At 32.4% G+C, this 12080-nt stretch overlaps 1 protein-coding gene across 1 annotated transcript in view; it reads left to right on the top strand.

Moving 5' to 3' along the window:
- The window catches only part of TRAPPC8 (trafficking protein particle complex subunit 8), an 84434-nt gene that overhangs the window by 50814 nt on the left and 21540 nt on the right, over positions 1–12080 (top strand). The window contains exons 15-19 of the mRNA XM_069468500.1: positions 1420–1614; positions 2035–2165; positions 4287–4361; positions 5102–5228; positions 7256–7410. Coding sequence (XP_069324601.1) covers positions 1420–1614; positions 2035–2165; positions 4287–4361; positions 5102–5228; positions 7256–7410 — 683 coding nt within the window. The remainder of the gene's footprint in view (positions 1–1419; positions 1615–2034; positions 2166–4286; positions 4362–5101; positions 5229–7255; positions 7411–12080) is intronic.

Genomic DNA, 12080 nt, shown 5'->3' on the forward strand with positions numbered 1-12080 from the left:
TTTTGTTTATATAAAATAATATTGTGATGGGCATCTTTGTGAATAAAACTTTTTTATTATGGAAATTTTCAAACATAGAAGCAGAGAATGGTTACTAGTGTTCTGCTATTCTTGTTATAAGACTTTTTAAAAATCTAGGATTATCTTTTTAGGTTTGAGCCCTACAATGGCAGCACTGGACCAAAAGTGTAAATATATTAAGGTTCTTGATGCATGTTAAAGTAAACTCTGTAATTGTAAACATTCTTATATTTGAGCTTAATCAGTATGTTTCTCCTTCAGATCTGATTTAGGGTTAACAAATATTTACCGGCTGGGCGCGGTGGCTCAGGCCTGTAATCCTAGCACTCTGGGAGGCCGAGGCAGGAGAATTGCTTGAGGTCAGGAGTTCGAGACCAGCCTGAGCAAGAGCGAGACCCTGTCTCTACTTAAAAAAAAAAAAAAAAAAAAAAAAAAAAAGTAGATATTAGCTGGACAACTAAAAATGTATAGAAAAAATTAGCCAGGCATGGTGGCGCATGCCTGTAGTCCCTGCTGCTGGGGAGGCTGAGCCAGAAGGATTGCTTGAGCCCAGGAGTTTGAGGTTGCTATGAGCTAGGCTGACGCCACAGCACTCTAGCCCGGGCAATAGCGGTGAGACTCTGTCTCAAAAAAAAAAAATTTACCATGTTTATAGCAGCATTCTTTTTAATAACAAAGAAGTGAAACAACTAAAATTCCTAATAGAGAAAGAATCAAATCGTATAATTGGTATATTCACATAGTGGATTCATGCTGCAGGACATGAGTGAATTGATTGTACATGTTCCGCAACATGATGTTGAGTGAGGAAAGTCAGTTACAGTATAAATTTCAAACACACAAATCATTCTATTCATTGTTTATGTATATACTTCTGGTAAAATAAAAAGTATGGATGAAAATGTTACACTTCAACTTTGGAATAGCTCTAGGAAGAAGTGGTGCCAGTGGGCATGAAAGAAAGTATTAAGAGTAGGGAGGGTTACAGAGAGGACATCAACTCTGTAATGTTCATTTTATAAAAAATATTTAGGGTCATAGGATAAAAGTTGACATTTGTTAAATTTTAGTATACAAATATTTTTTATATTAGTCTCCCTGCTTTTTCTGTGTGTTTGAAATATTTTATATAAAAATTGTATAATTTCTCCAATCTGGGCTAAAAAAATAAAGATTGTGGAAGCTAGGGAGAATGCATTCTTTCAGAGTTGGGAGGGAAAGAACATCAGTATTATAAGCAAAATTCCAGTTAGGCTAGGATATTTTTCACTCTGAGAATTGAAAGTAGGCAGGAGTGAATATGTATACATTTGGATACCTTAGATCTTTATTTAAAATAAATTTATTTGAGGGCAGGTATTGATAAACATGTATTTAATTGTGATGATTTTTCTTTAGGTGAAAAGCAAGCAGCTACTCATGTTAATCTTGATCAAGAATATGATTCTGAATCATCTCAACAGTGGCGAGAACTTGAGGAACAAGTTGTGGCTGTGGTTAACAAAGGAATAATTCCATCCAATTTTCATCCCACGCAATACTGTTTGAACAGTTATTCAGATAACTCAAGATTTCCACTTGCAGTTGTAGAAGGTGATGTACTTGAATTTTTATTTATGTTTTTTTGCTTGCTTCTTTTACTTACAGCACATTCAAGATAACTTACTGTATGCCGCATGTTACTGGAGGCTGAGGATACAAAGATAAATTAACTCAATATTTACTGAGCTACATTTACAAAACCAAACAATGGGGCCTCTAATACAGACATTTGCAGTGTAATGTTGGAATAGAGGAGAGAAAATAACATTCTCTAGTACAGAGAAATTGGGGAAGTCCTCTAGATGAGCTAATTTTTAAACAGAATTCTGAGTAAGTGCACATTCGTAGGGTGATAAAGGAGAGTCTAGGCAGAAATGTAGAGCTATGAAAGCAAGTCCTGTTTAGAAAATTGAAGCTTAGGATAAGGTGTGAGGTTTATTAAAGTTATTAATTTAGGCCTGTTTTTTATAGAACCAATTACAGTGGAAGTGGCTTTTAGAAACCCTCTGAAGGTTCCACTTTTGTTGACTGATTTGTCGTTGCTTTGGAAGTTTCAGCCTAAAGATTTCAGTGGAAAGGATAATGAAGAAGTTAAAGAACTAGTAAGTTATTAAAAGGTATTTGTAATCATGTTTCAGTATAACAGATGTACTAATAAAATTTCAACTTCTGTGCAGTGAGCTATACTTAACTCTTTTTTGGCTTATTTTTTCTTATTTATAATAAAAATCATGATATGTGCTTGTTAAGAATTGAAAATACAGAAAAACATAAGGAATAAGAGTAAAACCATCTGTCTTCTCAATATTTAAAAATAGCCACTTAAACATTTTGCTGTGTACCTTTCCAATCATTTTCATTTATGTTTTTCCCTCATACTGTATGTTGCTTTTTCCATTCTTTGTTGTTTTATATGCATATTATAATGTTAAAATGTCTTAATTTTTATGGTTAGATAATATTCCATCATGTGGTTGATTCATAAGCTATTCTATCGATAGTTGTTTTGAAGGTTTCCATTTGTTTACTATCACATTTATTTTGTGGTGAATATTTTTGTGCAAACCTTTTTATCCTTCAGATTATTTCTGTAGGAAAGATTCCTAGGCATGAAGTGAGATGATTTTAGGGAATAAGTATTTTGATGCCCTGTTGGTTTCACAAAAGGTAGCTCTTCATCTGCAGCATATGAGATTGGATATCTTATCTTTGCAAATTAAGAAATATTATTTACAGAAAAGACTTTTGATTTGCTACATAAAAAATGCCATCTTACTATTTAATTTTCCATTTCATTACTTGCTAGTGAAGTTGAAGCTGTTATATTTATGTTTCCTCCTTTGAGAATTGTCTATTCACGACCTTCATATATGTTTATCTTTTTGTTTCCTTATCTGTATAAGCCCTTTATTTATAACATTTAAGGTAGTTATTTTTGAAGCAGAAGTAATCTGAATAAATAGTTTTGTTACCCAGTTGATTATAAGAGAAAAAACTTGGACAAACACATGTTTTTATCTTCTAAATTATTATTCACCAGTATCTATTATGTAACTTTTACTTTTTTATACTATCTTGCTAAAAGCTTTAATAATGCGCTAAGAAATTATTTTGGAACGGAGAAATACCCCAACATTTTGGTGCTGACATCTTTGGATTTTTTAAAGATTGCTTTATTTAAAGTCTTGCTTATTACATTCATTGAAGACATTTTGTAATTATTTATATTTCTTGTTAATAGTTTGAATGATTGAGATTTCCCAGGCTCTATTCTAACTTAAATTTTGGCAACATCTGCAATTTTTCTAATATCTTTTAGATGCCTGGAATGCAGATTAGAAGAGTATGAACTGTTAAACTTGGAAAAGGATTTTTAAAAGATTTTTTAGCCTTTTAAGTGTATTAGTGTGTTCAATATACTAAATTTTTAAGGAGGTTTAAAGTTAAGTGAAATATTTCCATTGTATATAATGCGGTATTTTTTAAAATAAATAGTTATACTTTTTCCTATAAATTTCAAACTTTTTGGATTTCTTCATGAGCTTCTACTGGTGATGGACTAAGATGCTGAACTGAAAATTAGGGGGGTGTAGTTTTTATTTTTTGTGTCAAATAATTTCATGGGTAAATGTAAAATAGTGTTTATGAGGACCCAGTTTACCTCCAGAATGAGCCAGTTAGCTCTGCGTTGCCGTTGCCGTAGTCTCTTATCTTACAAATGTTATTGCTTTGGGGGAAGCAGGCCTTTTTTTCTCTCTCATCCTCCTATTGTCTGCCTGTCTTTTCTGCATCACACCTAGGCTACCATTACCTTTTTTATGTGTAATTGGCCAGTTTGAAAAAGAGACTAGTTGGAGCAAAAAATGGAGAAGTGTGCTCTTACTGCAAGATTAAATTAAAAGACCATTTTGGCCGTTATTGACTATGAGCAGCTGAAGTTTTTCTTTTGGAGTTTTATCCTCTTGGCAGCTGCATCTTTGAATAGATCACTTATTCTCCTTAGTTGAGTTCTGCTGAACAAAATGAGAAAAATACAGTGTCTACTACAGCCTGGCTATACTCCAGGTGTAGAAATAAAGTATTTTGCATAATGTTTAGCACATAGTAAGAACCTAGTAAATGCTAACTTTAATTAGTGTTGTTTCTAAATATTGGTATAGAGGCATGTTAACAATTTATTTTATTCATTAGAATGTATATTTTATAAAATAATTTATTTTTAGGTTACAGGTGAACCTGAAATGATTGGAACTGAAGTTATTTCAGAATTCTTAATTAATAGTGAAGAATCAAAAGTGGTAATTGTTTTATCATTTTTCTGTCTTACGCCTTTCTAACAGTAAGCTGAAAACAAATTGAAAAAGTATCTTAATTTATCATTTGTTTGATATTCTGGTTTTCTTAAGAACTAAAATTTGAAAGGTTAGGAAACCAGTATTGCTCAGGAGGAAATTGGTGGGGAAAGTAGGTTTGCATTGGTCTTTGATTTGTTAATTTCCTAAGAAAACTGGTGAAAAGTTTTTGCTTTCTTTTTGAAGTCAGTGTGTGATAATTTCACATGATATTTATTTGACCAAAATATTTTGATTTTTATTAAAAGTATTGTTGGCTAGTTGCAGTGGCTCATTCTTGTAGTCCTGGCACTTTGGGAGTGAGATGGGAGTATTGCATGAAGCCAGGACTTTAAGACCAGCCTGGGCGATAGTGAGACCCCTGTCTCTACAGAAAAATTTTAAAAACTCAGCTGAGCATAGTGGCACGTATCTGTAGTCCCAGTTATTCAAGAGGCTGAGGCAGGAGGATCAATTGTGCCCAGGAGTTTGAGGTTATAGTGAGCTATAATGATGTCAAAGTATTGTTGAGGGTCCAGGCTTATAGTTGAATGTAGAGATTTTCTTTTGAAGAAGATGCTTTTCAATAAGAAAAAGTAGCTGGTTTAGGTCATGAGTTTATATTTCTGCAAGATTACAGAATTTAGGTATTGCACTATTGAAGATACTATGAAAACATAATAAGAGTAACTTAAATATCTCCACAGGCAAGACTAAAGCTCTTTCCCCATCACATAGGGGAGCTGCATATTCTGGGAGTTGTTTATAATCTTGGCACTATTCAGGGCTCCATGACAGTAGATGGCATTGGTGCTCTTCCTGGATGTCACACAGGTAAAGCTATAGCATTGCTAAATAATCAGAAAACTAATTCTTAAATCATTCCATAGAATAAAATGAACGAAAATGAAGTCTTTTCTAAATAGGTTAAATGTGCCTTTAGGTAAAGGCATTTAGTCATATGTAAGAATGACAATTTAGATTATTTTAACCTTTGCCAAAGCATCAAAAATAAATAACTTATTCCCTTCCAGTGTATTTTCTTTTGATAATTCTTAGGCTCTACCTTATGTATTTTTCCAAATTTAGTAAATCCTAATGAAATAAATTCTATTGATTGAGATATCTAATACTAATATAAAACCATCTTATTATATTCTGTTTTTTAAAACTTTTTTTTTTATAAAACATAGAACAAATTAAAGACCAGTGTTTTCACATCATTGAATATGAAACACCTTAAATTCTGTCTTCTGGCCTGTAAAAAGAGTAGGGTTTTAGTGTTAAGCTGATATTCTTGATGCCCTATATAGTATGTTCTATAATTTTTTGAAGAATAAAACTATAAGACATGCATATTTAACATAATTTCCTTTTAAAAAAAACTCAGGGAACCCATCAAGATTTAACATTTCCTTGTAATTGTTATGTGTAGTTATTTGAGTTTAAGTTGACAAGATGCTAGGGAGGGAGTTTGCTATAAAACCCCCCTACTTTTAATCCTTCCTTTTAGTAGATATGTCTTATTTTCTGACAAATAATCTGAATACTCCTTGACAAACATGAATTTAGCATTTATAAAAGCTGATTAATACTATTGGGAAATCTGGGACCACTTGGAATATTTATTGGTTCTTTTAACCTTCAATTTAATATTTCTGTTTGCCTGGGTATCTAGGATAATTCGGTACAAAATTTAAAAAATAAACAAGTAGAATGAATCCATAAGAATTAAAAGAATTATAAAAAAAAGTTGCACTAAATTGAGTATGGTATTCTGCATTTTAGTACTATGTTTGTATTTCTTGGTTGACAAGTACAAGACAAGGTTTATTTATAAAGAATCCTGCTAATTTATTGTATTTTTAAAGCAAGATAACTGGATACTAAGAGCTTTTTGAAGCACCTTTCTTTTGCCACTTGTGCGTAACTAGGATCTTAATCTAGTACCACAAAGTTATGGTTGTCAATAAAATATAGCTAGTTTCATTTAAGGTACCAAATATATGCATTACTATAATAATTTGTTATAGTATGATATTAGTGGTGAGAGGCTCTAAATTAACTATTAAAATATATCCCATCTAGTAAGCAGAGTTTTCCTGATGTTCTTATGTAGTTCATGATTGTGTAAAATGCCAAAAGGGATTTGGGTCAAAGGAAGCTACATTATATATCTGGTCTGGGACCATCACAGTAACTTTCAGCACATTAAAGGCCCTGAGTAGTCCTGCAGGAAAGAGAGTTGTATATACCCTAGCTTTCTTTCACACATACATGCACTGCATGGAAGCTTTGGGGAAAAATCTCACATGAATATTAAATAAATTTAATTTTAAGAAAACTACCTATAATTTATTTTCTTTTCTTTGTGCAGTCTCTTGAGAAGATGTAGTATTTATATTCCATAAGTAATTAAAATTAATGTACATATTTGAATATGAGTAAAAGTGAAAAGTTCACGTTTGTTGTTTTCAATTGTTTTTTCCTTTGAAAATAGATATCTCTTCTCATGGCCTAAATCAAATTGTTGGGCCCAAGATAGCTGTTCTGTCTGGCCTTTTTGGTTAATAGGCATATCGTTAAATGCAGGTTTCAAAGGACTTCCCTATTCACTGAAGTCCTTTTTGCAAAGTAAGTAAATATAAAACAAAATGGGAAACTAAGCAGCATACCACAGGTGTTAATAAACATGGAATTAAAGTATATTTAATTCTTCAATTAACCATGTTAATCAAAAATTGTCTAGAATTTTTCTAGAAATAATCTGAAACATAACAATATTCATACATTCACGTGGAATGGATGTAGTTAATATACCAAATTATTTTAGGGCATTAATTTTTTTTTTTTTTCCCCAGGAAAATATTCCTTGAGTATGTCAGTCCGAGGGAAACAGGATTTAGAAATTCAAGGTCCTCGACTGAACAACACAAAAGAAGAGAAAACGTCAATTAAATATGGTCCTGATCGACGTTTAGATCCCGTAATCACTGAAGAAATGCCACTGTTGGAGGTATTTCACTGTTTAAAATTTCATGGACTTAAATTTATCTACATGGCCAGATGATATTTTGAGTAAATTAATTTTAGAATTTGAGTTGTGCTACTACATTGAATTATACTTCTAAATTATTATTAAGCTAGTGTTAAATAGATCTAATTTATAAAAGTAAGACAATCATGAAAATTGGCATTAAGTGACAGTCAGGTTATGAAATATTAATAGAAATTGGGGAAATACTTCTAAAGAACACTTTGGTTATTATTAAAATCAGTGACTCTTTTTTGTAATTTATAAAAATAATATGTGAATGCATGCTTGCAAAAATGTAAGCAATATAGAAGTATATGAATAAAAAGCAATAGTCCCCTTGCCCTCTTCTTATCCTACCCTATTCTAATCTCATACCATATGAGTTAAAGGTCTTTTAGTTGCAAAAGATAGAAACTGATACCACGTAGCATAACCAGAGAAAGAGAAAATGTATTATTTAGTTGAAGGACAATGGAATATCTCATGGAAACTCAAGTATTACAGAACAAGAAGTCTCAAAAAAGAGGAAGCTCCAGGGAATTTAGGAGACAATGTTTTTAAACCTCTAGAAAGCATTGCTTTGGAAATGACCCTAGTCCAACAACTCCTATTCTTTGTGCCACTTCAAATTTCAAGTTTCTAGAAGAGAAATCTCGCTCACCTTGGATCAAGTTTCTATCTCTGAGGCACGACAAACACAGGGTGATGTTGTATAAGGATGAACACTGGGAGGAGGCCCTTCCTCCTGCATCCTCAAGTTTTGTTAGTAGGGGAGTTACAAGCATAGCAGCCTACCTCCAAAAGGTGCCAGGGGTATCAAATTAGTGTTTATCTTTTCAGACCTTTCATTGTGCACTTATATATAGTTTTAATAAGTATAAGTGGAATCATACTACACATATTTTATCCTGTGACCTGTTTTTTGTCTCTAACAACATAAGTCAGTCTTTATTTTCATTCAGTAAGAATTCTTTTTTAACGGTTGCATATCCTTTATTTGGAGATAACTGTCATATATTTTCGTGCTGTGTCTATTAATGGGTGTGGTTCTAGTTTTTTATCATTACAGACAACTCTGCTGTAAACATCATTATGTATATATTTTGTCCATGTTCTAGATTGGACTAAACTTTTAAAATGGAATGACTGGGTGAAAAGGAGGGTATACGAATTTTAAGACTTTCAATGTACTACAAAATTATAATACCTTCAGCAAGACTATAATAATTTGTACTTTTCTTCAGAGTGAGAGTGGCTCACATCTTGATCATACTGGTTTTTAACTTTTTTCAGATTGGTGGAAAATGACCTTGTTTTTACTTACATTTCTCTGTTAACTGATAATGTTGATCAATCTTCATGTGTTTCTTGCCCATATGTTTTCTTTCTGTACGTCCACATGACTGCCTGTTCATACCCTTTTAGTTGGGTGTTATTTCCCTTTTTTTCATTGAGAAGTTTTTATGGGTAGTAATCCCTATACCTATAGTGGCAGGATAGGTAGCATACTCATGAGAGTGGTGATGGGTGGTGTGTGTTGGGACGGTATTGCTGAGCTGCATGTATTCTGCCAAGGTCTGATACTTGCTTAATTATATTGCATTTATGAAGAATTCTGTAGGTCAAATAGAAAAGTTATGGACTGACCTGACTGCCAATTTCTGGTTGATAAATATTTTATATATATTTTAACTTTGATTTGGTATCTTTTACCATGTTGAGGTTTTTAACCTGTATGAAGTCATTTCTGATACTCTTTTACTTTGTTGCATCTAAGTTTTATATTTCCTCACAGAGACATTCTTAGTCAAAACTTGTACAGTTTTATTTATCTGTTTATTTAGTTACTTTTTTGAGCCAGAGTCTTGCTCTGTTGCCCGGGCTAGGGTGCTGTGGCGTCAGCCTAGCTCACAGCAACCTCAAACTCCTAGGCTCAAGCAATCCTCTCACCTTGGCCTCCCAGAATGCTAGGATTACAGGTGTGAGTCACTGCGCCCAGCCACAGTTTTATTTTTTACTGTTTGTTTTTTAAAGTCAAGAATATACTCTTCTGAATGTCAAGGGGTAAGGATCAAACTTGGTTTCTAGTCCCAGTATCATTAATAGAATATGAGCAACTCATTATGTCATCTTTCTGTTGTACTAATTTGTTGAAAGTATCCATGCCTGTTTTTTGGATGTTACCTAGTTACCTACTCTGTCTGATAATATTTACTCATTTCTCTCTGTATCAATTTTATTCTATTGCTTTATCATGTTTTTTAAATCTGGCAAGCCAAGTTTCTTTCATAATCTTTAATTTTTTTCTTTTTTCTTATACTTGTGCCATTTTTGTCCAAGCTTGTCAAATTCCCACAATAATAATTTTGATTAGAATTGTATTGCTATAGCTAGAAATTAAAACGCTGAAGATGAAGTAAAATGAGTTAGGATTCAAATGTTATTTTGAATTCACCATTATCATTTAGAAGTTAACTAACATTTCATTTAGAATTTTATATCTAAGAATTTGCTAGAACTTACATTCAAAAGGGAAGATTCTGATCCATGTGGTTAAAGTTGTCAAAATAAATCAGTGGATACCAAAATACGGTGTTTTTAATAGTTTTGCCAGTTTATAATTTTTATTAAACTATGTCGTTTAAATATTCTTCAATCATTAAGATAGTTAATTGTACAAATGGTTTTTAAAGGTATTGCTTCTCAAATAACATTGTTCAGGACAGAGCTTTACTTTTAGGCTGTCTAAACCTCATTCCTAATTATCTGGCCTTGGAAAGTTTTTTCACTTATAAAATGAGGAAAGTTGAACCACATGATATCTTTGATTTTTAAATCTGTTGAACTCAGTAGTCTGTTAAATTTACATTCATCTTATTTTTTATATTGCTAGTTCTATTATTTAATTTTATTCCTTGCATGTCATAGTTTTAGAAAAATTTTATTGTTATAAATGCAGTTGTCTTTGAACAGGGTATTTTAGAGCAGAGAACCTCTTTTCTATATAATAACAACTTATGTTTGGTTGATAAAAGAAGCTTGTAAAGTGAATCTATACCATAAATATTTTACTTTAATTTAAAGCATACAGGGCTGGGCATGGTGGCATATGCCTTTAATCCTAGTACTCTGGGAGGTTGAGGCAGGAGCATCTCTTGAGCTCAGCAGTTTAAGACCAGCCTGAGCAAGAGTGATACCCTGTCTCTACTAAAAATAGAAAAATGAGCCAGGCATGGTGGTACATCCCTGTAGTCCCCCCTACTCAGGAAGCTGAGGCAGGAGGATCACTTGAGCCCAGGAGTTCGAGGTTACAGTGAGCTATGACACACTGCACTCTACCCGGGGCGACAAAGTGAGACTCTTGTCTCAAAAAAAAAAAAAAAAAAAAAAAATTAAAGCCTACAGATATACATTGATTCACCATGGGGGGTAGATTTAGAGCAGAGACCTTTTTCTATGAGTGTTGATATGGATTTCTTAATACAAGTTTCATTTTGTCTTTTCATGCATTAAACCACATCCGCATAAGTATATGCCTAGATTTTTATCTATAGATAAAAGCTATATTTTCAGGTATAGGTGGAAACAGTTTACATAATACTTAATTTGTATAAACAAATTTGGGAACAAATAGTGACCCTTAAAAAGAAGAATAAGGTAGGCATTTTAGAAAGCCTAAAGCCACTAATGTTCATTTCCATAAACATCAGTCAGTATTTTCTAGTAAGAGAATGGAGAGAAGTTGGTTAATTCAACAAGGTGGTATGATGGAAGTCAGTTAAAAGACCTTCTATTATAATATATTTGAACAAACAATGGTAGACATTGGTGAAAAATTCATATTAATGGAATATTCCTATTCCTGATATCTTATGTCATAAATATTGCATGGAATTTGAGATGTTTAAGGGAATAGTGAAAGAGGTTATCCATCTACAGTGTCTGCTGAAATAATTTATAATATGTATTTAGCAAAACAAGGGTGATAGTGAAAGTTACTGAAACTCATTGAGAGAAGATAATGAGTCATATATATACTATGTGTGTAGCATACTGAAAACAAACAGTGAGCTATGAGCTGTATATACTTATTAGAAATTGTGGATTAGAAATATTTTATTCTTAAGTTCGATTGGAGAAAATGATGTTACCTTAAAACTTTTTCTTCATTTGTTACTTTTTGTTAGGAAAATTTTAACACGTAGAGAAGCAGAGAGAAGAGCAAACCCCTTCAGTTTCCCCTGCACAGGCACTGTGTTGTATATATGTGCCATAATTTATTCAGCCAGACCATTTCATTTGTGTCCAGTCATTTTCTGTTACAGATAAAGCCATAATGAATAACCTTATGCATGTCATTTTATACTCACACATGTATATCTTTAGGATAAACTAGAAGTGAGTTTGCTGGGTTCTTAGTCTTGTTTTCCATTTAAATTTGAAGCCATCACAAATATTAGCTGTTTAAAATTACTCTCAGCAACTGTGCATTTAAAATAAAGGCCAAGTGTACTTGTTCTTCTCAAAGAGTCAACATGATATATTTAATTAAACCTGTATTTTGAAGATACATTACATGTGATCTTGCACATAGTGATTATCACTGGTCCTGTCTTTTTTTTTTTGTTTTACTTTTTTTTTTTTAGATA

Source organism: Eulemur rufifrons, chromosome 5 (assembly GCF_041146395.1).
Source record: "Eulemur rufifrons isolate Redbay chromosome 5, OSU_ERuf_1, whole genome shotgun sequence".
In the NCBI taxonomy this organism is placed as follows: Eukaryota; Metazoa; Chordata; class Mammalia; order Primates; family Lemuridae; genus Eulemur; species Eulemur rufifrons.